Here is a 22,612-nt window from a genome sequence, read left to right on the forward strand (position 1 = left end):
AAACGGAGACTAAATGTAAAAAAATGACAAACCACATGGACCATCTCACAATTAACTCAAAACTATATAATGAGAAGATTTTTCCCACACTTCACAAACCCAATTTTTCCAACACTTTACAAACCCGAATACGAAGGACTGAAGGAGCCTCAATAACTTGCTCTTCAAGCCCCTTCCTTGTTCGATCTTCCATGGATGATACTTCAAGCTCTTCTTTCCCAGTTCGCCACAAGAAATTCTCTGTCAATATAAAAGTACTTTCATGATCTCATACAATTCTTTTTTCATTCTATTATAAATTATCTTCTTTTTTTCTTTTAGCTCAATTGACTGAATATATATATCTACTGAAGTTGATGAACCCACTTTCTACATAGAATCTTGAACAATTTGTTTTTTTTTTTCCAATTATCATCTCTTGTAAATAAAGGTACAATGTTTTATGATCATTTTCACTTATGCCCACCACCTGTTTGTTAAAATGCCTCTTCTGTTTTTGAAATCAGTGTTGCTTGTGCACAGTAACTTATTGTAAAGCTTACAATTTTCTTGTCAGGAAAGTAAGATTGATATAGTCATTTGTAGCTATGATGATCAATTCTTGGTGAGTTAATTGCTCTTTTTTCCCCTTTTCATTCCATTCAAAATCTGCTTGATGGATGCATTTGTAATGTTTTTATAACATTTCCAGGTTATTGCTACTCAAATCGGGACTATGGGAACCATAATGCATGCACGGTAATATAACGTCGGTTCTAGATCTGACTCTATCATTAGTTTCTTGTATGCTCTGGGTTTTAAAATGTGCGCCTGTGGCACCCCTAGGTGCGAGGCAAACTCAGGCGCTAGCGGGTTTGCTTTTGACTTTGCCAGGCGCATGTAAAATGGGTTTGAGGCGCGCCGTACGTGGGAAAGTTTTGTGCAGCAGGATGTATAGCTCTTTATCGCTAGGCGCTAGTCGGCTGGCGGGGTACCGACTAGCGATTAATTGGATTGGGATTTTAAACGTAATTTTCAGTTTTATATGTGTATACACACGTTTTTATAGGTATTTTTTTAAGTGGACATGTTTTAACACCTTCTTCGACCTATAATTTTCAAGTAGATAGGAATAGGATTAACTGCCGGAATTTACAGGTTTTGGTCAAGAATCTGGCCGGAATCGCTAGACTGCCACCGATTTTTGGCCAATTAGGACTGGATTTGACCAATGTTGACTGCCTACTGATTAATTGGCAACTAATCGGAGGCTAGTCGGGACTTTTACCACCATGGTTATACATATCGGTTATTTGCATATTAAACCATATTTAGTGGTTATTTATGTCAAAATTTTTAATTTTGGTAAGTGATGCTAAAAACCTATAATAAATTCATATAAATACCCTGCGCCCTGTGTACGAAAAGTGGTGCACTTTTTTGCTTTGCGTCTTGCGTTTTTTTTTTTTAAACCAAGTTTATGATTGTATATCTAGTTATTGATTCTCCAAGAATCAAGATTGTGGAATGCAATTTGGTATATATATATTTTTTTTCAAAATTTCTTTTTGTTTCAACAGGAAGGAAGAAGGGATGTTAAATAATCCTACTTTCAATGTATCTGTTATATTTGGTAAACGAGACGAGGTAATTAAGCCGCCTTATGAAGTGGATTGTACTGATGCTTTTTATTCTCATCGTATTTGTTTCATCACTGAAATGTTCTTATTTTGCAGCCAATGCTACTGGCATGCGCTCGCCAGCTTATCGAACATATAAGGTATGTTTCTATACATGTTTAAAAAAAATTAACCTATGTTGTATTTATGGTAATTATTAATTAACCCCTTCTGGTTTGTTTTCAGCAACTCCGGTTCTTCAAAACCGTTGACACTCTCACTTGGTCTCAAAGATCATTCCACGGTAGTTTTCCGATCCGGATTATAAACTAGATTGTTTTTAGCAGAGAATTTCAAGATTAGTAATTACAATCTGTTGATTGGTTCTTCAGGAGACGCTTAAAGGGATTGTTTCTGCTGTGATTGAGAACCGATTGTGGTAATGGTTACATGTTTGGTCTTTATCAACATGCAAAGATGGATGTTACACATAACTGTGTTTTCTTGATTCTATGAAAGTTGTTTCATGAATTGGCTTTTTTTTTTTTTTTTTTTTTTTTTTTTTTTTTTTTTTTGTAATTGGATATGAAGATGTTTGTATCAAATCTTTCGGATTCAGAAACTATTTTATTTTGGATTATCAAAGCATGTTTTCATTCTTGTATGAATACGTCAACAGCGGCTATAGTGTTCGCCATAGTGTCAATAGCGGCTATAGTGTTCGCTATAGCCCACTATGTAGCGTATAGGTCATAGTGTTCGCTAAACATGAAACAGCGGGCGCTATTTCGTCGCTATCGCTATGTGATATATAGGTAGCTTGTCGCTATTGACCACTGTTCGCTATTGACAACCATGTGTAGGGGACTCAACAATCATCTTTGTCTATAACTTAAGGGAAATTCATTTAACTAAGATGATGTATATTAGGATTTGCTACTCACAATTTCCTGTGTTCCTCATCATATTCACATAGATGAATATGTTGAATACTACTAGCATCGACATAGCCTCCATGATGTACGATATAAGTTCAATAATTTAAGAAAATAGAAAAAAAATCTATAAAAACACAGCAGGTTAAGATCGAATGTGTCGCCGAAATCTTGTCGTTCCCATCATCATGATCATTCTTTGATGCTATTCTTCTTCACCAAATCACTCAACTTCTTTTCCAACTACAATAACCATAGACGCGAAATTACAAATTTTGTCATGACTATTAACATTTTCGTTCTTATGATAGAAAGTCTCAAGTGGTAAAACCGTAAAACAAACCTCAACATTTATCATTTTCTGTAGTTGCAATTGCTCGACTAGACACCCCATGCTGCAGATTTTTAAGAATCAAAATGTACAAATACATTACGAACAATGTAACATGATCGAAACTCTCTCTGTGTGTTGTGGTGTGGGGGGGGGGGGGGGGTTCGTACCTTTGTTGTAGCTGGATCACTTGAGAATGCAGTTCTCTCTCCCTTGGAGTAGGAGCGATCTACATGTGATTAACACGTTATTAACAAAAAACCTTCAAGCTTCAAGGATTAACGCATGTAGCAAATAATTAATAGAAAACAGTCATGGATTACGCTCCATTACTTGCGAGAAATCGCTGTTTCCTGTCTCCACATGCTCCATTAATCGAAGTATTTCTTCCTGAAAAAAAAAACAAAAATAACAACTTATGAAGCAAATTTGTAGTGCGTTTCAGGCGGGATAATATATTAAGATCCTCATTTGCATACCCTTTGTGCTGTATTATGCTGCAAAATGCTTTGCAAAGGCGGAAGTAGTGATGCAGCTTGTACACTTGAAGTTGGACCAACAACCGGAACCTGCATAGAAAAAAAAAGGGAAATGAATACAAATTTCACATGCGTGTGCGTGCGTGCGCGCACATGCCAGTTGTTGTACCTTGGAGCTCAAATCTGCTTCGGTAACTTTAAAACGTCCCTTCTGCTGGACCACAGCTCCTGATACGTTTTCTACTGTACCACGCCACGAAACGTTAAAATAAATAAATAAATAATAAAATAAAAAGAGACATGTTTATATCACTCATCAACTTACATGTCAAGGATGTCTTACCAGATAAAGAAGTGTTCATATTATTTTTCTGAAGATATACCGGACCACTGTAACTACGGTCTATTCGGAACTTCGGTTGGTGATGATCCCTTCATATAATATTGACCATTAGTTAGTTATGAAATAAGTATATAACACTAACTAGATATTAAATATCGAAAATTACCTTTCGTCGTTGCTAACTAACTTCTTATGAGAAAGAACATTGTTTGATAGCACGGAACCACTAGCGTTATTATTCATTTTCTGTGAAGATTGCATTCGCCCAAGCGGCCTAATATCGTCTCTTTTAGTTTCTTGATCGCTAGCTTTTAGTGACGTATGTATACGTTGCTGTAGATTATCTACAGTTGCCACATCATCGTCACAGATATCAAAACATTCCCTGTATAACATATAGAGAACACAACTCGTTTCTTTTACAGCCGCGATCACAAATTACGAATCAACAAACTAAAGTTCCGATAAGTTTTAGCGAGTATAAAGAACATATAATCTTACTCGACAATTTCATCAGTTGTATCATGAGATCTAGCATTTGAGTGATTATCTGCATCCAAAATTTCATCGTTTTCGTCGATCTGCCATAAATGGATTACGTTAATAAGTAGACAGCCAAGTGTTTTATGATCAAATCTGATATGTTATATCTTTAAACGCATACAAGCGCAGCCTGATTCTTCAAGTCGTCCACGTTAAAATTCCAGTCACTAATTCCTCGTATGTATTCTCGCTGCGTATCGCAAATATGAAATACGATTAGATATCTGCAAAAGATTCCAAGTTAAGTGCATCGTTTATTCGTTTATTACCTGTGATAATTGTTCCTTATCTTCGTATAATTCTTTGTTTTCCACAAGAAGATCGGCTTCTTTGGCCTAAAACAATAAAAGATTAAATAAATTCATAGAAAAACAACTAAAAACTATAAAAAGCCAAAGATTGACTTAAGAATGTCACCTTTAACATCCTGTAACGATCACCTAACGGATAAAGACCATTGAGAATGGAACGTTGTAGAAAATCAGCGTTTTTTGCATGTTTAAAAAACGGGTGCTTCAAAAGCTTCTCTGACGATGGACGTTTCTTCGGGTCTTTCACTAAGCAAGTAGCAACCAAATCTCTAAAAGACTAAAAACACCCGAAAGTCAGCATAATATTCGGATGAATTTTTACTTTTTATTCCTTGTGACATGACACGAACCTTTGTAAACTTTTTGTCACGCTCATAGTCGAGACCTGGTGGTGCATTTTGCAGGGTCATAAGCAAAACCTATAGGGTCAGATAATGAGGTAAAAGTTATGTTAAAATATTATAATCGTTTTTATAACTCGCTACAATGGATGTTTTTTCGACGTTTAATTACTTTCATCGGTGGATGCTTTGAGAAAGGTGCATGGCCATGAGCTAGCTCGAGTGCTGTGATTCCAAACGACCAGATGTCGGCTCTGTGTCAACGCAATGTATAGTTATTTAGTTAATATATCTTCGCGTATAGTTAGAAAATAAACAAATGAACTATGACTTACTTGAAGTCATATCCATGCAATTGCTGCATAACTTCAGGTGCCATCCTATGATATAACATTCAAAGATGTAATAAAACTATACAATTATAAAATTCAAATAAAATACATGTTCATTATAGATATTTTCAAGTGTGAACACTAGTGTATCTTGCGAACTGAGTGAACTAATCCTGGCCATACACGTATGTAAATCAATGGCCAGGATTTGATGATGAAATACACTAGTGTATTTACGATTAGATGATGAAATCCTAGCCATACATGTGTGTAAATCAATGGTCAGGATTTGTTCACTCAGTTCGCAAATACATTGGTGTTCACTCTAGAACCCCACCCTAGTTGTATATAGTCCATGGGGCCGAGATAAGCTTATATGGAGTTTCTCATTTGTATATATTGGAGGTTCCGGCTTCATCGGTATACATGTTCATTTCTATTCATTTATGCTACAAAAAAAAGACTCTATACATAACAAGAAACATACCAACAAGGAGTTCCGACAAAGGTATTTCTAGAACGTTGTCGATCCCCTGAATCAAACATGCATGCGGATACTCCAAAGTCTGCTAACTTTATGGAACCGTTAAAATCAACTAAAATGTTTCCGGCCTGAATAAAACATCATTATTACTCGGGTTATGCTAAACCAAAACCGAAAGAGTGTACATACTTTTAATTGTTAAAAAAATATGAAACTAGACGATGAGAAATGAATACCTTCACATCTCTATGAATATGGCCATGAGCATGAAGATAAACTAACGCTTTAAGGACTTCACGCAGCATTGTAGCAATAACGCGCTCTTCAAAACCTTCTGGAAAGGATGATTTCATTATGTGAAGACATGATCCACCGGACATATATGGCATAACTACCCATAGATTGTGGCCCGTTGTGAAAGAACAATAAGCGCGCATTAGATTTGGATGATCTATCAAGCTCATGGTTTGTACTTCGCGACGAATGCCATCCTATTTATATTAAACATATTGTCAGTTACCCTAAACCTAAACTAGAAAACGATATGTATATATGGAACATGACTAAATAGCGAAACAAATCAAGAACGTGCGTACCAGATCATTGTTACATCTTTCCAAATCTAGAACCTTGATTGCAACTATCTCGTTTAATGGAATACAGAGTGCCCGATACACTGAGGCGCTTACTCCTTCACCAACTTCCTCATATAGCTTGTAATCCTTTGCATCAACCGGGAATTTCCTTTTTCTCGTTTCCATATTTCTTGTATAAATCGCTAATAAATTAAACTAACCCTAAGACGCGTAACACGCAGAAATGCACATTAAACTAATGTTAAACTCCTTCCAACATTGTAACATCTTTCTTCTATCATATACAATTTTAACACTCTATTGACTTTACCAGGACTGTTTTGAAAGTCTCGGCGAACAGAAGTTACACAACACTTTAAGAAGTCAACAAACCGAAATCTTTCAGGAATCTAAAGCTGATACCATAACCCTGCACCATCAAGAACCAAAGTTTGTCAAGAAACCGAATGCAAAACTAATTGTAACAGAATGGTGACATTATCATAAAGATCTATGAATCGCCATTCACCGATTGATGAAATGAAATAACTATTCTGCATACATACATCTCGAAACTAATGACGGGTAAATTAATGATCGGTTTATGAATAAACTTAAAGCTACATTACTTTTTCGATTGCTTGAAACATCTAGCAGATGTCAACACTCGCCATTAGAGGGGCGCAATTACCTGATTAACAACAACATCTACAACAACAATGAAAACAATAACAACAACAGAAAAATTGAAGTTCCATCAAAATAAAACGTCGACAAAATATAAATAAAATAAACCCTAAACGCTAAACCCTGAACAGATTATAACAGAATTGAATCACCATTCACCGATTAATAAAATGAAATAAGTATTCTATATACATACATCTCAAAACTAATGACGAGTAATTTAATGGTTGCTGACCATTTTTCTATCCATTTCCCCAATCATCAGCAACTTAATGAACAAACTTAAAACTACATTACTTTTGATTGACCGAAACATCTAGCAGGCGCGCAATTATCTGATTAACAACAACATCGACAACAACAACAACAACGAAAACACTAACAACAGCAAAATTGAAGTTCCATAAAAAATCCACAAAATATATATAACTAAATAAAAAACCTCTAAACGGTAAACAAATTATAACATAATTCACCAATAAAAAAAAAATAACCATTTTCTAAAACAAATGACCATTTCCCTAATCATCAGCACCTTTATGAACAAACTTAAAGCTACATTACTTTTTTATTTAACCGAAACATCTAAATGTCAACGCTCGTCGTTAAAGCGCGCAATTATCCGATCAAAAACAACAGCAGCAACAGCAAAACTGTGTGATTTAAATTTTAACATTTTTTTTTTGTTGCAGCAAAGTAAAATTTAAGTTAAAGAACATTAACATCGATCTGAATGAAACAAATCGGATGATTTAGATATGCGTTATGAGAATTGAAGAACATGAGGTGAGTGAAAGAACGTGTGAAGAAGCAGAAGTGTACTAACCTAGGGATTTGAAAACAGAGGTACGAGACAACTGAAGACGCACGTACTGAGTTTTGACTTGACAAGACTGAGAATAATAATAATATTAATAAATATAAAAATGGGGAATAAATTTGAAACTAAAACGATGTCGGATGCTTCGAATGCATGTGAAAAGGGTTTCTAAGATTCTAAATTAGGCTGCCTTAGATATTTTCTGGCTTCAGATATTTGTATTTACACACCCCACATGAATCATTTGACACTCTATAGAGTTAGGGAATTTCGAATTCTATACGGGCCGTATAGAATTTTCTTTTAAATTTAGTTAAATTTATGGGTTTAATATCTATGATACGAGTCGTATAGGAATAAACATATATGAGTAGCATGAGTGTACGACTCGTATAAATATTTTTTTATTTTTATTAAAATCATTTTTGTAACAGAAATATAATAATTTTATAGAAAACTTTTATAAATATATAACATTTGTTATTAGTATTTCTTAATAATTAATCGATTTTTATGAGTCTATAACTTCAAACATTAATATATAGATATTAAAGGGAAAGTTTATTTGAGAAGAAATTTAATGTGAGAATAAAAAGAAGAAAGTACATAATGGTAAAACATTAAATAGTTTATAACTCCCCAATTAATTATGTTATCTCTCATTAATAAAGGAAAAAACATTTTATTCCTACACATTTCAAAATTTATCCTACATATATTTTACACTTACCGAAATTTACCCTACGCATATATAAATTTATCATACACATTTAAGAATTTATCATATACATACTAAAATTTATCCTACACATGTCGAAAATTGTCCTTTATCCTAAATTATTTTATCTTGAAAGATTATATTTAAAAGTGAGTTACAATTTTTAATTAGTTAGCTAATTAATTACAATTAGAAATTTACCTATATGCCATTATTAATAACATTAAATACACATATTAAATAAAGTAAAATAGAGCATTTATATTGGTTTAAAACTTATTCTTTTTATTCTTATAAAATTTTTCTTTTTCATTTAAATCCACCACTAGATATTAATTAGTCGAACTTTATAACAGAAACTTTTATTAAATAAAAAAAAATATACATTTTACAATCATTTTTTCTTAGTAATTGATCATTGTTTTCCAATGTAACATGTGGATTTTAGATGAAAGGTAAAAAAGAGATTATCACCATTGTTTTTTTTTTTTTTTTTTTTTTTTTTTGGGTTGGGGGGGGGGGGGGGAGGGGGGAATCTAGTTTCACTAATTTTTTAATTGCAATAACTTTTTTATGTTTTATATATATTTTTAAAATACACCATAAAATCAAAAATTATTATCTTTAATTTGAGTGTGAGATTGCTACAGATATTTTTTTTTAAGTTGGTATGTAATCACATACTGGTTCACATAATTATAGATTATATGGTTTTTAATTACGTATCACGTGCCAAGATATAATAGGGTTACGCTATCACGTATCAGGTTATATAATCAAGTATAATAACATACAGGTTCACATAATTATAGATTATACGCTTTTAATTACGTATCACGTTCCAAGATATAATAAGGTTATGTTGTCACGTATCAGGTTAAAGTATAATAACATACCAGTTCATATAATTATGTCACATATGTTTTGTAATCATGTATCACATTCAAAATCATAGAATTAAGATTATATTATCACATACCAGATAATATATGTAATAACATAGCGGTAGTATGTTGTTCACGTGGTGTTAAGTAACGGCGTAGTGTTGCGTAATTACGTAATGGTACATACTCACGTAGTGTATACAAAATCACATAACGTAATAATTGTTCTGAAAAATAAGGCATACTACAAAATCACATAACATTATAGTTGTTATGAAATTAAGGCATACTATGTAAGGTAATGTTGTATAATCACATATTCACGTAGCATGTTAAGCTTTTTTTCTAAATTAAAAAAACTATAGCAATACCTTATTCAAATTAAAGAAAATAAAATTATCGTTTTTATGGTGTAACTTTAAAAGAAGTTAACATTTAAAAAAGTCATAACCGTTTAGAAATCTTGAGGGAACTAGTTTAAAATTCAACAAATGTGGTTATTCATTTTTGTCATTTCTAACCCTTTTAGCACCGCTTTTCCTATATAATTTTATGATTTTGGGAAAAAATTAATCTCAACCATTTGATTAAAAGATCAATGCTTCACAATCCTTCCTACCCTTTCACACTATTTTCCCATTTATATATGAGCCAACTCCTATATATAGTGTGTATATAATATTTTTAGTCGAATTTAATAAGATTCACGATAAATAATCAAGTAAACACTAAACATCGCAAAGGCGAATAAAAAGATAAATATATACGTTATTTACACATGTTTTACATGAAAATATAAAAAAAAAATACAGAATCGCCTGTAGTGGCGGGTCTTGCGGCTCCTGTGGTTGCGGTTCCTATACTTATCTAGCTAGTTATCGTATGGATAAGTAATAAATCCTGAAAAGAAAAAGATGAAAACAATTGCTAATCACAAGAAAAGATAAGTAACATGAGATAAAAACAATGAATACGGGGGTAGGAAAATAACATTCATGGTTGTTTATCAGTCTTTGATAGATACAGTCGATCGTATTGGTACTTGTAGGACTCTAGTGTGGGGGACTGAATCAGTACCAACCACATATATAATTAAACATTAATTGTATATTTTTACTTTTTATAATTCGGAACTAAATAATCAAAATATGCCTTTCAAAAAATGTGTGCAAAATATAGGGAAAAAAATTTGTTTAAAACATGTTATATAACACGTGTCGAATGTTCTACAATAACAATTATACCCAGTAAATCCCACAATAACAAAGTTATCGATATAAGATATGAGGAAGGTGGAATGTAGGCATTTTTTACCCCCCATCCCTAATGATAAAGAGACTCTCAACTCTAAAACAAACAACAATTAGAAAAACAAAACTAAAATATAGAAATAGAAAACTATAAATAACAAAACAAGTGGTGAGAAAGTAACACTAGTAAAAGTAGAAACATATGTACCATCATACAACATCATATAGGCATAAATAACAAAAGATAAACACCAACAAGTTCCCCTAAAGTATAATAAAATCCAAGCTCTTGAGACACAACCACTAGCAGTTTGTAACCATAATCCTACACCTACACCAACTCTTATCCTAAAACATATCCATAGAGAGATGCAACTATGGTAAATACTACCTAATTTGCTCATCCTATCATCCAAGTCAACTTTGGTCTACCTCTGCCCGCCATCCTCTCCACATTAAAGGTTTCCATTGCTCAAACTAACGATATCGTCTGCCTTCTCTTCACACGGCTAAATCATCTCGATATTTCATCCTTTATCTTATTTGATATACTAACTACTCTTAACCTTCAAATATGTCCTCAAAACATAAACAAAAACTCAAATCAAAATGCATTCAAATGAAATATATGACATGCCGATATGCATTTAGCTTTCAATACTCAAAATATACTTTTAAAATATAAGAATTATATGATCATAATTGTAAGGACCAGCAAAAATGTCCTAAAACATTCCGTAAGTGAAACCCGAACCCCTAAACCCCTATTTTTTTATGAAAAATTAAGAAAATCAAGTTTTTATGATCGCTCGCGGGCCACGAAAGACTTAAGGAGAGTCTTCGCGAGGCGCGACAGCCATGCAAATCTCTGGAGAACGATCAAGGCCACGTGTTGTACACGTGGCAGACCTACGGTGTGACATGGCAGCCCTAGCCGTAGCTAGGGTGGCCCTCGCGGGCCGCAAAGGTTGTCCCTTCAGGTCTACACGGGCCACGAGAGACCCAAATTTCAGCTATAATTGTACGTTGCATGGCCATTCTTCTGTGTTCAAAAAACTCTTTCAAAAACGTCAAATTTTGCTTAAAATCGTGTGTTTAAGTGTCGAGACGCTGCTACGATCACAGGGTAATAACTCGATCACTGCTACGATATAATGTCCGATCGATTGAAACCGATCCGATGGATGTTTAAGTGTTGCCTGAATTCGGGCTATACTTTGTCATTCGTCGTGAGGATTTTGATTTCGTGAAGTTATCGTAAATGTTGTATTAAGTTACTAACCTAGTTTCGTTTGCATTATTTAACTAGGTTACCAGGCTTAATCAGTAGGCATACTCTGTCCGTCTAAACTTGCAATGTGAGTCATTCTCTTTTTATCAAATCACTTTACAAAACCCTAAATCACACTTCCGCAAAAGTCAGGGTGTGACACTATGAGCTCGGAGAACGTTGCCGAATTACGCCGCTATGGCAAGGAACTGGTGGATGCGGGAAATCGGATTCGAGAAGTGGGGGAAAACATCACGTGGAAGTACGGCGAGAGGGAGCGTCGTTTTTGAAAAAAGCCAGTTAACTATGGTTGAATGTTTTGTATAATAATACTATGTGAAAATATATATAGAGTAAATTACAAGTTTTGTCCTTTAAGTTTGTCCCAAATTTCAGTCGATGTCCTTTACCTTTAAAATTGACGAGTTTTGTCCTTAACGTTTCAAAATCTTGCACGTTATGTCCTTTAGCCCTAACTCAGTTGGATTTTTCTGTTATGTCTGGTCATGTGACTTGCATGTGAGGGTATATTTGTCCTTTTACAATTGTAGGGACTATTGGGTAAATATTTAATATCTAAGTGTAAAATAATTAAAATATATATGAATAGAATAGATCTGTATACTCTCTCTAACCTAAACACTCTCTCTCTCTCCAACAAACCACCACCGCCACCTAGCATCATCTTCTGCCACCACCTCCAACCTAACCCACCCACCCATCTCTCTTTTAACTACACAACCCTATTTTTTTCACTCCAACAACAGCAACTAAAATAACTCAAAACCCATTTACACCAATAAAATTTCTTATTGCTCAGACTTTTTGTCTAAAATATTCTCTCAATAGCTCTGTCTAAATATTCAAAGAGATCCATCGGTGCAAGCGATGAGGAGGTTTGAAGCATAGGATTCGACGGTGTCGATCTTCGTACGACAACCGGCGAGGAGTTCGAGTGAGTTATATGCAGCGTGCACCATCTTTTCCGGTGGGTTTTCTTGAAGATCTGGATTCCGGTGAGGAATATTACGGTGATAGATTTATGAAGTCAAAACGACATCTGGTCGATTCATTTACTCTTTTGAAGCCGTGGAGGTTTATGGAAATTAAAAATGTTATATCCTAATTATATGTAACATTTTATATATGATTTGTAGAAATCTCCTCTGATCGCCTCCACTACAAATTGGAGATTTATTGATCTGAAAAAGTGGATGTGGAGTTGGTGGTAAAAAAGTGGGGGTGGTGCGGTGGTAGTTCTGGAATTTCAGATGAGAGAGAGAAGAGAGAGACGGGGGGGGGGGGGGGAATCTGATGAGAGTGAGAGAAAGAGATGATAAAGTTTATATAAAACCTTTTATTTTTTGAATTTGTACAAAGAGTCCCTCATTAAAAGTTGTTTACACAATACCCCCCTAAGAAGGTAAAAAGACTAAAATGCCCTTTTGCAATCTGATTTAACAAAAAAAAAATCTGACTAAGTTAGGGCTAAAGGACATAACGTACAAGATTTTGAAACGTTAAAGACAAAACTCATCAATTTTAAAGGTAAAGGACAGCGCCTGAAATTTGGGACAAACATAAAGGACAAAACTTGTAATTTACTCATATATATATATATATATATATATATATATATATATATATATATATATATATATATATATATATATATATATGAAAATAAGAGCTTCTGTTCGTAAAATTTGTGAAAAATGTCGACTAATCCGTCGTCGGGGACGAATTATAGTAATTTGTTCCAACCCAAGACATAAACAAAGACAAGGATAATAAGACTCGTTAAAGACCCAATATACAAATAAGAATATATATATATATATATATATATATATATATATATATATATATATATATATATATATATATATATATATATATATATATATATATATATATATATATATATATATATAAGGGAAGGCTAGACAGAAAACCCTTAAGTTTTTAGAAAACTCTAGAAACTCAAATCTCCCCCCATTTTTACCCAACCTCCCGACATTTTTTTTTAAAAAATAACACATGTAATACACATGTTTTAAAGTGTTTTGGGCCAAAAAAAACAAAAAAGCGCCGAAGGGATGTTTTTTAAAAAAATAAACAAATTTCAGCAATGTCCGGTTGCCTAACATGTGTTAGGCACAAAAGACAGAAACTTGCTGATTTTTTTTTTAAATCATTCCTTCGGCGCTTTTTTGATTTCTTTGGCCCAAAACTCTTAAAAACATGTATATTACATGTGTTATTTTTTTCAAAAAAAAATGTCGGGAGGTTGGGTTTTCTAGGGTTTTCTATATATATAGGGTTTTCTATATAGCCCTCCCCTATATATATATATATATATAGGGGAAGGATAAATCGAAAACCCACTTGAGTTGAGAAAACTCAGAAAACTTTTGTAAAAAAACCATGTAAACTCAAGATACATTTCTAAAAAAAATAGGAAATGTAATATACATATATTTGAACATTTTAAAAAAAGAAACACAAAAAAACACCAAGTAGTTTTTTTTTAAAAAAATGTTACAAAATTTCAGGTTACATAATATGTATGTCCAAAAAAAATGTAACATATAAATTTTCAACATTTTTTTAAAAAAAAAATAGTAAGCGTTTTTTTCATTTTTTTTCATAAATAGGTCCGTGTACATTTATATTACATTTCCTATTTTTTTTAGAAAAAAATAAAAATGTTACATAGGGTTTATTTGGGTTTTCTCAACTCACATGGGTTTTCGATTTATCTTTCCCCTATATATATATATATATATATATATATATATATATATATATATATAGGGCTTGGTTATATAGTAAACCCCTTCTTTTTGAGAAAACTATGGAAACCCTTTCTGAACCATTGATTAGCTTACATCTAAGTTGATCAAGGGCCATGATTATTTTGTGTTAATAAAAATAAAAAGAAATAGAAAACACTGCCAACTTGTACCATCGAAGGGCATTTTCGGTATCCAAAAGCATTGGGAAGACAGGAACGACTGCCATGCAGTAGCAGTCTAATCAAAGAGGTTTAACCAAATTCAAAAATCTCTCTTCTTTTCCATTTTACTCATTTCTCCATTCCTGTTCATATTTCTCTCTCGTCCTTAATCCTTTCTCAATTCAAAAGGTTTTCTTCTTTACAATTGATAAGAAGCATTGAAAAGCTACTACCCACAAACCCTAACATAGAAGCCGATGAGGAAGTCGTTCATAATATTGTCGTCGTCGTTGAAGCTGAAACGTTTACGGAAGATTCAGACTTCAAACAAAAGGTTAGTTTGTTGTTATCCGTCATGTCGAAGTAGGTTTTCTTCAACCGATTATTGGAAAAAGGCAACCTGAGTTTGTTTTATTTTTAAATATGTAGGACTTCGAAACACAATTTAGGGCAAAAAAGTTCTGGTAGCCCTAGCGTTGTGATTTTATCGGAGGAACCCAAGCCCGGTCCTTCCAAACAACGAGCTGACTTGGGTCCAACGCAACGGGAGCTAGGTTAGAATTTTTATGTTACTAAACACTTTACATAGTTCAAAGGTGATCTGTATGTTGATAGTGTGTTGGGTATGAAATTGGGCGTAACTAAATTGTGTCTGATGCCTTACAGTGTATGATGATGCCGATATTGTGTCAACAAGCCATGGGAAGAGACAGGAAAAAGGTAACGATTAAGTAGCAATATTTTTTATAATTTGTATAAAGTATTGTTGCAGATAATCGTCTAATTTATGATTTGTACACCTGACACCAGGGAGTTGCTGTTTAGAAGCCCTACCCATGTACAAGCGTCTCGGTCTATGTTCAAGAGTTTAAATGTTGGCAATGAGGTCTCGGATGGCATTATTGACTGTTGGGCGGAGGTGCTGAACTTCCAGGAGAAAAGAAAATCACGGGAGGCTTACAGTAGGCAATTCTTTGGGACTAAAGTTGTGGTAAGTGCCATGTATATATAAATTACAGTGTGTCCTATTATTGACCTTATTAATTTCTCTGTTATGCTTGAAGTTTCCATGGATGCTCACAACTGACGTAGGCGGGGTAGAGGCGCGGATGCACAAGTTTCGGCTTGGGATAAAGGGTGCGGTCAACAGAGTTGATTACGTTCCTGATTTCCGAAATCAAGACATTGTTTTCTTCCCTATATTGGAGCACAAACACTTTTACTTGCTAGTGTTTGAGTTACGCGACCCCGGGATTTATGTCATTGATAATGACAAAGCCCGTCAAGGTCAGTTGATAGAAGATAGTGTCTACTACCTACACAAGGACACAGCGTATAAGATCGTAAGTTACAAAACTGAAAATTGATTTAAAAATAAGTGTGATAACACTGGCAAGACTGTTTTTTTTTTATTTTTTTTAGAATTACTAACTATGTCTTGTGTATGCGTATGCAGAAAGATATGTTTGTGCAATATCTGCGGGAGGTTGGGAATCCACGAGCCGATGACATAGAGTACTGCAACATCCAGCGTATGCCGGTTCCTTGGGAGACAACCGCAAACACAACTGATTGTGGGGTCTTCTTGATGCGGCACATGGAGTGCTATATGGGGAAAAACCAAAGTTTTAACTGTGGGTTCAGCACGAGTGGGGCGAGGAAGATGGCGGAGGTGAGAAAGTTGAGAAAGAGGTATGCGGCGCACATATTATGTTCGGAGGTGAATGTGCTGCTGCCCAAAATCAAGGAAGATTGCCGAATAGAGTAACACGTGTTATGGTGGCTAACACATGTTACTGTAGAACAATTATGCCTTAATTTCGCCAGATATGTTTTTTGGAAACATGTAATGAACTTTGATGGATTTGGGGATTTTGCTTCCAACGTAATGCGGGGTAGGTGTTTTGTTGGGTATGGCATCGTCAGGATGTCTTTTTGGGGATAAACTTTATATATTGAATATGATGTTTAGTTAGTTGGTAATTCTAAACTCTGAAAAATATTGATGTGTTGTTAAGTGGCGTAGAATAGTATTAACCAAGTTTATTGACATAGTTTATAATGTTATATTAGAAATTGTTTTGTAACATTCAAGAAAAACAAAAAAACGCTCCTTCCAAGGGGAACAGGCTTTCTAAATAGGTAGTACAAATATGGGGAATTGGGGAAAGTTGTTGGCAGAATAGTACAAGCATGTGGGTTGGGGTCTATAAAAGCAACTTTATTGGGAAAAAGGAATATTTGCTTTTTTATCACCTTTTGGTCACATCAAAAAGGTCAAGTCACAAAGACTATATGAAATGTAGACAGGGAACTCCTCTATAAGTATTGGAGGGAAGAAGCAAATTAATATTCTGTAATACTTCACCATCCTACTTCACCAATTCAGTTAACCATAAGGTGTAAGATGTCCCAAAAGTCTTTTAATGAGATGGACCCGTGTGAAGGTAAGGATACGGCTAGCCAACCAAGCATGGAGAAGCTCAAACAAAAGGGGAAAGAAGCATGTGAGGGCCGGTGCAGGGAGGTTAACGAAAGAAAAGGGTCTCACCAAAATGGAGAGGACCGGAAAACTGGAGTAACTTCAAGTGAGGATGCTTCAGAAAGCGGAACCAAAAACGTCACTGATGTATCTGGTGTGTCGCGAGATCAACCAGGCCGAAGGCAGCACGTTGTTCCAGATGATGAAAAGTTGAAGGGGCTACCAGATGAGTTGGTTAGGTTGCTGACGGATCCAGACCATGAAATGTGTGGCTGCCCGTTGTGTCCATACTCACCGGAAACAATCCAGTCCTGGTGTTACCATGACCCATGGGAGGGTGAGCGCAGCCCGTCTCCAGTGTACTTTCATGATGAGGAATTCCCCACACCATGATTAAAAGCTTGTTACTAGTGGAGGATACCCATGGGTAGTTAGTATGGTGAAAGTGGTTGAAAATGTGTTAACCTGATGACCTTATGTTGAAACAAAACGACATACGAATGTCGTCTTGTTGGTGTTTTATTATGTTTTTTTTTTCTTTTTATGTAACCTATTAGTAGAATGTTTGTTTGAGTTGCTTGAAGTCTACTTCTATAACCTGACGTGGTTTAATATATATGTTGTTTGTTATGTGGTTAACACATAGTGTTTTGAAACTTTCCAGGTTAAATCCCCAAACCATTACGTAAACTAACATGTGTTAACCAAGTGTTTTTATATATGTTGTTTGTTATGTGGTTAACACATAGTGTTTTGAAACTTTCAAGATTAAAGACCCAAACCATTACGTAAACTAACATGTGTTAAGCAAGTGTTTTTGTTCCAGATTGAGTGGTTAGCAAAGATTGTTTTGATGCTTTGAAGTTCACAGACCCAAGCTGTTTTTTTTATTCCAGATGTGTGGTTAACAAAGATTGTTTTGATCCTTTGAAGTTAAAAAAGAGCAAATCATTATGGGGAAGTAACATGTGTTATGCATTTGTTTTATTTAATTTTTTTTTTATCCAAGCTCTTTTTTTTACTCCAGCTGTGTGGTTAACAAAAGATTGCTTTGATCCTTTGAAGTTAAAAAGAGCAAATCATTATGGGGAATTAACATGTGATATGCATGTTTTTTTTTTTTCGCCGTCGGTAAAAAAATAAAACACAGAAAAACAGATATCAAAATGCAGATAAAGTTAAGATAAACTGCTTCCGCTTAGTATACCACATCGGTCCACGAATGACCTTCGGGCCTAATATGACAAAAGTGGCCAAAGGCCATAGAGTTTCTTACAATCCTACTTATGATTATTGGGACGAAAATAGTTACACCTTCTTACACACGTAACAGAGAATAGCAGGATGATGACAAAAGACTGTTACATGTGCGTAAGAAGGCCAAAATGAAGAGTCTCCCATTACATAGTACTACATAAAAAGATTTTAATCAGATGATCAGTCGCCAGTGGCGGTCTGCCTTAGTTGTTCGGCAGCTGCCTTTGCTGCTTTCATTGCAGCCACCTTAAGGCAGTTGCGTGAGTCGTGGTCGTCGACATACAGACCACAACGCTTGCATAAGCGAAGCTGCTTTGGACGTTTTGGTGGTTTTGCTTTGGCCTTCTCACCGGGCCCAGAAATGCGAGTATGAGTACCACATCCTTTATTGCGTGCAACTTCTGGATTAGCAACTTCGACTGGAATGTTGATTGGCTGCCCAACTATTTCTTCCATTTGAGACTCATTTGATTCATTTTCAGTTGTTGACAACGGTTGCCTGGAAAGAATATTGATCTTGAAATCCCTGAGTTGGTCAACCAATTTTGCCAACGCATCCTCATCGGTTCTAGCAACATCTACGCATTCAGTAACGAGGTCGAGGATTTCATTCCGCATAATGGACGGTGCGTGTGGGTTGACTCCGTATCGACTGGAAATTGAAAAAACATGTTTGGGGAGGGCATCTCGGCGCCACCTGTCGTTTATGTATTGTGGTGGAATCCTTTCAAAATTTTTCAAGCGATAGACACAAAAGACATGGCGACACAGATACCCGATACGTGTGAAATTCCTGCATGAGCAATTGGCCGATTGATCGACATTGTTATACGTAACCTGATTTGAACATAGACAAAAAAAGGAAAAGCCCTTTAGATGCAAAATATGTTAGAGTATGTGGAATAATGTAAGTGCCTAACATGTGTTACCTGATAGACGTTTGTGATGTTGTTCCTTTTATCCAAATGAGTGACGTCTATCAGAAGACTGGAATCGCTCGTCTCGCTTTGGTTTGTGATGTAGCATAAAAACTTCCCTTTAATTATTTCTTTTTGAACTTGGGCGAAAACAGCGTTTGTGTAAATGGCGAACGCGTGTTGTTCTATCGCTAACTCAGTATTGCCCTTGAACATGGTAGAAGAGGTTTTGAACTCCGAAACACGTTGACGGTATCGTTGGCTGTCTACCCTATTTTCAAAGCACATCATAAATTGCACAAGGGTGTTTGCGCTTGTTGAGTTAACCTTGAAGGCAGCGTTAGAGCTTTCGCAGCGGGAGGTGGTCTTCATCAAGCAACACATGGGCAGTTCTCTAAAGTAGGCTGGAACCCAGAGATGTCTCATGTTGTACATGTCGTTCAACCAGCTGTGCTCTTGAAGCCCAAATGTTTGTAGGAGGTCATTCCAGCGGGACTCAAACGTTTCAGGTTTGATATAAACATTCCAAACCAACCGATGAATGCAGGACCGAAGATCAGTGTTATCGAGCACGTCGGCTGAGATCTGATAACTTTAATAGTTATAACACGAGTTAGATTAAAACAGTTTGAGAAGACATGTAAAAAAGTGTTATGTTGGATAACACATGTTAAAGGTTAACAAACTTATGTATACCTTGGAGGGTAGTTTTTTCATTATATGCCACATGCATAGACGGTGACGTGATTCTGTAAAGACCATAGGAACAGCTTGTAGCATGGATGGGTCTTGATCACTCAGCACGAGAGTTGGTTGAGTACCGTGTGCCTTCAAGAAAGCCTTAAGCAACCACACGTAAGATTCAATTGACTCGGTTGATATCAAACCAGCTCCAAATGTAACACATTGGAAATGATGATCCACACCCGTGAATGGCACAAAAACCATCTTGTACCTATGAACAAAAAAATTGATTTGATGTTAACAATATGAACAACTTTTTTGGGGTTAAAATTGGATACTTGGGGATCAGGCCTAACATATGTTAGAGGGGAGGGGGGCTAACCTGTTTGTGCTGTAAGTTGCATCAAACGCTAGGACATCGCCAAAAGCTTTGTAGTTAAGCTTTGAAATCTCATCAGCCCAGAATACAGAGGACAACTTTCCGTTTGATACGGTGTAATCAAAAAAGAAGTTGGGTAGGTTGTCATAACGCTCACGCAAGCGTTCAAGGAAAACTTGTGCGTCGCGTTCACCAATAAAAATTCGCAGCTAGTGGCTAAAGTTTTTAAAATCGACCGGTGTCCCATTGACATTGTGATGCCCTCCTTTTAAAGCTACAAGGCATCTATAAGACCTCATTGGTCCGATGCGGTTTAGACTCATGTTATGAATGAATTGTTTCGTGGAGAATGACAGTTTCCGTGATATCTTACTAAGATCACGGTTGTAACTCTCAACAAGTTCATGATTATGAATATCATTGAAAGTCAGGACTGTGTATGAATCGTTCGATATCGATACTAGTATGCTTGCCTTACAGTCACACCATGAGAAGGTGGTCCTCCGGTGCTTAACAGAAGATTCATCTAGGGTGTCAAAAGTCCGCTTTGGTTGGGGTTTTCCATATTTTGAGCATCGGAGATACTTGTGTGTGGGAATTCCATTCCAGACTTTAGTTTGACCTTTTTTAACAGAAAAACCTGCTTCGAGCGCATAAAGTTCATACATGGAAAGAACATCCTGAAAGGTTGGATAAGTTTTGCCACACACCGGTATGAAATTATCAGCAACATTAGGAATCCAGTAACGGGTTCCCTGAGGGGTATCAAAAACAAAGTATGGATTCGAAGGACCTGTACCATAAAACGGAAAAAGTTATGAATCTGCAATAAAATGGCATGACAATACAAGTTATAAAATGTGTGATATGAAAATAAAGTGGGATCCCATTGTCCATTGTACAACCGTCTAACTGGCCGCGTGGTGATTCAGCAAACATAGAAGGACCATGAGATGATCCAGAAACAGCAACAGTCATGGCTTCCATCTGGGAATCTTGGGATGCTACATGTGAACATTATAGAAAATGTTTGAAAGATGACATATCTAGTGAAGAAATAAAACAAGAAAAGTGTAAGAAAAAACAAACCTTCATCAATATCCATATCCTGGTCATCAATAACCGCGTTTTTCATGAAATTGTTGGATACCAAAACATCCGGGGATCTAACAGGGGCTTCAGATGACCGAGAACAATCAACATGCATATAAGTGTATGCAGATGCTTCGAATGCAACACGTGAACATGGACATGCATAATAGGTTGGATTATTAGATTAAAAAGTTGTAAAAGACAAAAAAGAAAAACAGATCTTCTAGAACAGTTAGTAAACTATATATGGACAAACCTGGAGCATTAAATTCTTCATCGTTTTGGAAGTCGCTGCAAAAGAACCGGTTTGGGAAACTACGGACCGGCGACATTAATTCAGAGGTTGGTGGATTTGTCTCCATTGATATTAATGGAGATGCTTGCTACTGTGGTGTAAATATGAAGATTGATGATTCTCTGATGAGAGATGTAGAAGAGATAAAAGGGAAATATGAAAAAGAAATATGGGGGATTGTGAATGTACGATCTGATGGGCAATTAATGAAGAGGTCATCTCATAATTCTTAGGGGTTAAAGAAAATTACTAATATAACCTTCATGTAAAAGTTAAACTCATGAGATCAGATCAACGTGGCAACATGCTAGCCACAAATATAGTTTGCTAAGTTTCTTAAAAAAATGGGGATTTTCACCAAGCTTTATCCTATATATATATATATATATATATATATATATATATATATATATATATAGGGGACCGCTAAAATGAAAACCACCTCCAGTTGTAAGAACCATGAGAACTTTTTGATCCGGGGCGAGTTGGACCAAATTTTTTTTTCATAAACGTATATGCGTGTATTATAAACACATTTGTAAAAAAAAATCAAAAAAAAATCAAAAAAAAAAAATGTCATGAGTGTAGTTTTGAGCACCACAAGTTTGTTTTTACGTGTACCGTAAATTTTATTTAAAATTTACGG

At 35.2% G+C, this 22,612-nt stretch overlaps 4 protein-coding genes across 6 annotated transcripts; 1 reads left to right on the plus strand and 3 right to left on the minus strand.

Annotated features, from left to right (window-relative positions):
* The first annotated feature begins 84 nt into the window (after positions 1-84).
* On the plus strand, positions 85-2,226 carry LOC110868643. The gene is made up of 7 exons (XM_022117871.2): positions 85-254; positions 557-604; positions 692-738; positions 1,560-1,626; positions 1,716-1,759; positions 1,845-1,902; positions 1,991-2,226. Exons 1-7 carry the CDS (start codon positions 192-194, stop codon positions 2,039-2,041), a joined length of 378 nt encoding a protein of 125 aa, XP_021973563.1. The 5' UTR covers positions 85-191; the 3' UTR covers positions 2,042-2,226.
* Positions 2,227-2,484: 258 nt separating this feature from the next.
* On the minus strand, positions 2,485-6,688 carry LOC110868641 (serine/threonine-protein kinase BLUS1). Of its 3 annotated transcripts, none has more exons than XM_035975299.1 (18): positions 6,294-6,688; positions 5,934-6,188; positions 5,701-5,825; positions 5,217-5,261; positions 5,054-5,135; positions 4,891-4,959; positions 4,647-4,817; positions 4,499-4,564; positions 4,351-4,419; positions 4,188-4,267; positions 3,853-4,071; positions 3,669-3,775; positions 3,513-3,586; positions 3,344-3,433; positions 3,198-3,254; positions 3,035-3,093; positions 2,877-2,928; positions 2,485-2,776 (listed from the first exon to the last, which is right to left on the minus strand). In XM_035975299.1, the coding sequence occupies exons 1-18, from the start codon at positions 6,456-6,458 to the stop codon at positions 2,726-2,728; spliced, it is 1,836 nt and encodes a 611-aa protein (XP_035831192.1). In that variant the 5' UTR covers positions 6,459-6,688; the 3' UTR covers positions 2,485-2,725. The 3 variants fall into 3 exon arrangements, with proteins under 3 accessions (XP_035831192.1, XP_021973562.1, XP_021973561.1); XM_022117870.2 differs by having other exon boundaries at positions 2,486-2,776; positions 3,513-3,583; positions 3,687-3,775; XM_022117869.2 differs by having other exon boundaries at positions 2,488-2,776; positions 3,687-3,775.
* A 12,091-nt stretch (positions 6,689-18,779) lies between these two features.
* On the minus strand, positions 18,780-21,247 carry LOC110866962 (protein FAR1-RELATED SEQUENCE 5-like). Its single transcript, XM_022116104.2, has 5 exons — positions 20,831-21,247; positions 20,583-20,788; positions 20,213-20,471; positions 19,529-20,101; positions 18,780-19,436 (listed from the first exon to the last, which is right to left on the minus strand). Exons 1-5 carry the CDS (start codon positions 21,245-21,247, stop codon positions 18,780-18,782), a joined length of 2,112 nt encoding a protein of 703 aa, XP_021971796.2.
* A 97-nt stretch (positions 21,248-21,344) lies between these two features.
* LOC110867335 lies at positions 21,345-22,198 on the minus strand. Its single transcript, XM_022116414.2, has 3 exons — positions 21,928-22,198; positions 21,669-21,803; positions 21,345-21,583 (listed from the first exon to the last, which is right to left on the minus strand). Exons 1-3 carry the CDS (start codon positions 22,031-22,033, stop codon positions 21,345-21,347), a joined length of 480 nt encoding a protein of 159 aa, XP_021972106.1. The 5' UTR covers positions 22,034-22,198.
* Between the last annotated feature and the right edge of the window lie 414 nt (positions 22,199-22,612).

The sequence above is a fragment of the Helianthus annuus genome, chromosome 7 (genome assembly GCF_002127325.2).
Source record: "Helianthus annuus cultivar XRQ/B chromosome 7, HanXRQr2.0-SUNRISE, whole genome shotgun sequence".
NCBI lineage: Eukaryota > Viridiplantae > Streptophyta > Magnoliopsida > Asterales > Asteraceae > Helianthus > Helianthus annuus.

Excerpts from the sequence above, each read along its gene's own strand:
- LOC110867335 (XM_022116414.2), bottom strand. The coding sequence starts at position 22,033 with ATGGAGACAAATCCACCAACCTCTGAATTAATGTCGCCGGTCCGTAGT. Across the intron at positions 21,804-21,927 it reads TGAAGAATTTAATGCTCCAG|CATCTGCATACACTTATATG; the intron begins GTTTGTCCATAT and ends TTGCATTCGAAG. Across the intron at positions 21,584-21,668 it reads GGATATGGATATTGATGAAG|CATCCCAAGATTCCCAGATG; the intron begins GTTTGTTTTTTC and ends GTTCACATGTAG.
- LOC110866962 (XM_022116104.2), bottom strand. The coding sequence starts at position 21,247 with ATGTATGAACTTTATGCGCTCGAAGCAGGTTTTTCTGTTAAAAAAGGT. Across the intron at positions 20,789-20,830 it reads TAAAAGGAGGGCATCACAAT|CTGCGAATTTTTATTGGTGA; the intron begins GTCAATGGGACA and ends TTTAGCCACTAG. Across the intron at positions 20,102-20,212 it reads TGAAAAAACTACCCTCCAAG|ATCTCAGCCGACGTGCTCGA; the intron begins GTATACATAAGT and ends TAAAGTTATCAG.
- LOC110868641 (XM_035975299.1), bottom strand. The coding sequence starts at position 6,458 with ATGGAAACGAGAAAAAGGAAATTCCCGGTTGATGCAAAGGATTACAAG. Across the intron at positions 6,189-6,293 it reads AAAGATGTAACAATGATCTG|GATGGCATTCGTCGCGAAGT; the intron begins GTACGCACGTTC and ends TAATATAAATAG. Across the intron at positions 4,420-4,498 it reads ATAAGGAACAATTATCACAG|CGAGAATACATACGAGGAAT; the intron begins GTAATAAACGAA and ends TGCGATACGCAG.
- LOC110868643 (XM_022117871.2), top strand. The coding sequence starts at position 192 with ATGGATGATACTTCAAGCTCTTCTTTCCCAGTTCGCCACAAGAAATTC. Across the intron at positions 739-1,559 it reads GGAACCATAATGCATGCACG|GAAGGAAGAAGGGATGTTAA; the intron begins GTAATATAACGT and ends TTGTTTCAACAG. Across the intron at positions 1,760-1,844 it reads CAGCTTATCGAACATATAAG|CAACTCCGGTTCTTCAAAAC; the intron begins GTATGTTTCTAT and ends GTTTGTTTTCAG.